Source organism: Poromitra crassiceps (assembly GCF_964638095.1).
Source record: "Poromitra crassiceps genome assembly, chromosome: 20".
NCBI classification, from domain to species: Eukaryota; Metazoa; Chordata; class Actinopteri; order Beryciformes; family Melamphaidae; genus Poromitra; species Poromitra crassiceps.
In genome coordinates this window covers 3426927-3429179 of record NC_139637.1, presented here as the reverse complement: position 1 = coordinate 3429179, position 2253 = coordinate 3426927, and the positions used below count along the sequence as shown (strand labels likewise).

At 52.8% G+C, this 2253-nt stretch overlaps 1 protein-coding gene across 1 annotated transcript in view; it reads right to left on the bottom strand.

Moving 5' to 3' along the window:
• The window catches only part of plxna2 (plexin A2), a gene marked incomplete at its 5' end in the record, with an annotated part of 155546 nt that overhangs the window by 9093 nt on the left and 144200 nt on the right, over positions 1 to 2253 (bottom strand). The window contains one exon of the mRNA XM_083656475.1: positions 472 to 631. Within this exon, the coding sequence (XP_083512601.1) occupies positions 472 to 631 (160 nt within the window). The remainder of the gene's footprint in view (positions 1 to 471; positions 632 to 2253) is intronic.

Genomic DNA, 2253 nt, shown 5'->3' with positions numbered 1-2253 from the left:
CACACACACCTACACACACACTTCTCTATCTCCATGTACTGCGTCTCCTTGGCACTGGCAGCCAGCGAGAACAGCCAGACGGACGAGACGGGACGCGCCCCACACACACACACACACACACACACACACACACACACACACACTGTCAAGTCAGTTTGATAGAATGGCCTGGCAGAGGAGAGGAGAGGCACGCCGAGGCTGTGCTGGCAGAGGCACACCGAGGCTGCGCTGCTGGAACACAGCTTTTATCACACTAATGCACTGATAATCTGTACACATGGCTAGCTCCTCTCTAGCTCCTCTCTAGCTCCTCTCGCGCTGATACGTTGATCCACGGGTGTGAAGGACCACACACCTGCCAACTGCATCTGCGAGCGAGCAGCGTGTGGATCGTGTGTGTGTGTGTGTGTGTGTGTGTGTGTGTGTGTGTGTGTCTGAGTGTGTGTGTGTGTGTGTGTGTGTGTTGCGTACCCAGGTCCATGTCGACGGCGCGAGGCCGTTGAGAGTAGGGCATGTTCTTGTAGACGGCGTCCAGGATCTTCTCCTTCACCTGGGTGATGGTGTCACAGTTCAGCACCTTGACCGGGATCTCCGGGCTGTTCTCGTTGTCCGGGTTGACACAGTTCAGGATCTGCATCGTGCAGACAAATAAGAGGGAGAAAGCACAGATGGAGAGGAGAGGAGAGGAGGAGAGGAGAGAGGAGATGAGAGGAGAAGAGAGGAGAGGAGATGAGAGGAGAGGAGAGGAGAGGAGAGGAGAGGAGAAGAGAGGAGAAGAGAGGAGAGGCGAGGGGGAGAGGAGAGGAGAGGGGAGGAGAGGGGAGGAGAGGAGAGGAGAGGAAAGAGGAGGAGAGGAGATGAGAGGAGAAGAGATGAGAGGAGAGAGGAGGAGAGGAGAGGAGGAGAGAGGAGAGGAGGTTAGAGGAGAGGAGAGGAGAGGAGAGGAGAGAGGAGAGGAGGTTAGAGGAGAGGAGAGGAGAGGAGGAGAGAGGAGAGGAGAGGAGAGGAGATGAGAGGGGAGGAGAGGAGAGGAGAGGAGAGGAGAGAGGAGAGGAGAGGAGAGGAGAGGAGAGGAGAGGAGAGGAGAGGAGAGGAGAGGAGAGGAGAGGAGAGGAGAGGAGGTTAGAGGTGTCCTGTCACAGACTGGACTCGGGTGCAGCTCCAGGCGTCTCCCTCAGTCTGCTTGCAGCACAGCAGCAGGAGCGTCTCCCTCAGTCTGCTTGCAGCACAGCAGCAGGAGCGTCTCCCTCAGTCTGCTTGCAGCACAGCAGCAGGAGCTCTTCTTGCAGCACAGCAGCAGCAGGAGCTCTTGCAGCACAGCAGCAGGAGCTCTTGCAGCACAGCAGCAGCAGGAGCTCTTGCAGCACAGCAGCAGCAGGAGCTCTTGCAGCACAGCAGCAGCAGGAGCTCTTGAGAAACCATTTCCTCTCGCTGGCGTCCTCAAATCTAATTTCACACCTTCGGCGGGACACCAATTTCCAGCTCTGCTGGGGTATTAGCACGTAATGAGCCAAACTCACCACCAGAGCAATCAGAGCACTGTCACGTCGCATGCTGGCTGTTTGAGTGTTTGTGTGTGTGTGTGTGTGTGTGTGTGTGTGTGTGTGTGTGCTCATGTGTGTGTGTGTGTGTGTGTGTGTGTGTGTGTGTCTGTGTGTGTGTGTGTGTGTGTGTGTGTGTGTGTGTGTGTGTGTGTGTGTGTGTGTGTGTGTGTGTGCGCGCATGTGTGTGTGTGTGTGTGTGTGTGTGTGTGTGTGTGTGTGTGTGTGTGTACTGTACGTGGGCTGTGTGGTATGTTCCCATCATCACAGCCACCTGCGCTAATGTTGGACCAACACTGGTGGGATCATGAGTTAATTTCCTTCCTACACAGGAAGGAGGAAACTCAACACGACAGACACAGCTCTGGCACGTCAGCTGATAAACAATGTTTATGGTGAAAAAGTAAAGTTGGGAAAAGTTGTGTGCAACGTGCGCGCATTGTGTTTTAATTTAATTTATTTCCATCATCACATGTAGGGATGCAACCGTATGAGTTTTTGACGGTATGGTAACCTTGGACAAAAATACCACGGTTTCACGGTATCGCGGACCTTTATGTGTTGTCAAATGTGGCATAAAAAATGCCATTGAACAAAATGTATTTTATTTTTAACAGTTTGCTGAATTGTGGACTGGGATTTTTTTTTAATGTAACCTCCAACTGTAATGGCAGTTAACTGGCAAGTATGTGTGTGCTTTGGTAATATAGTA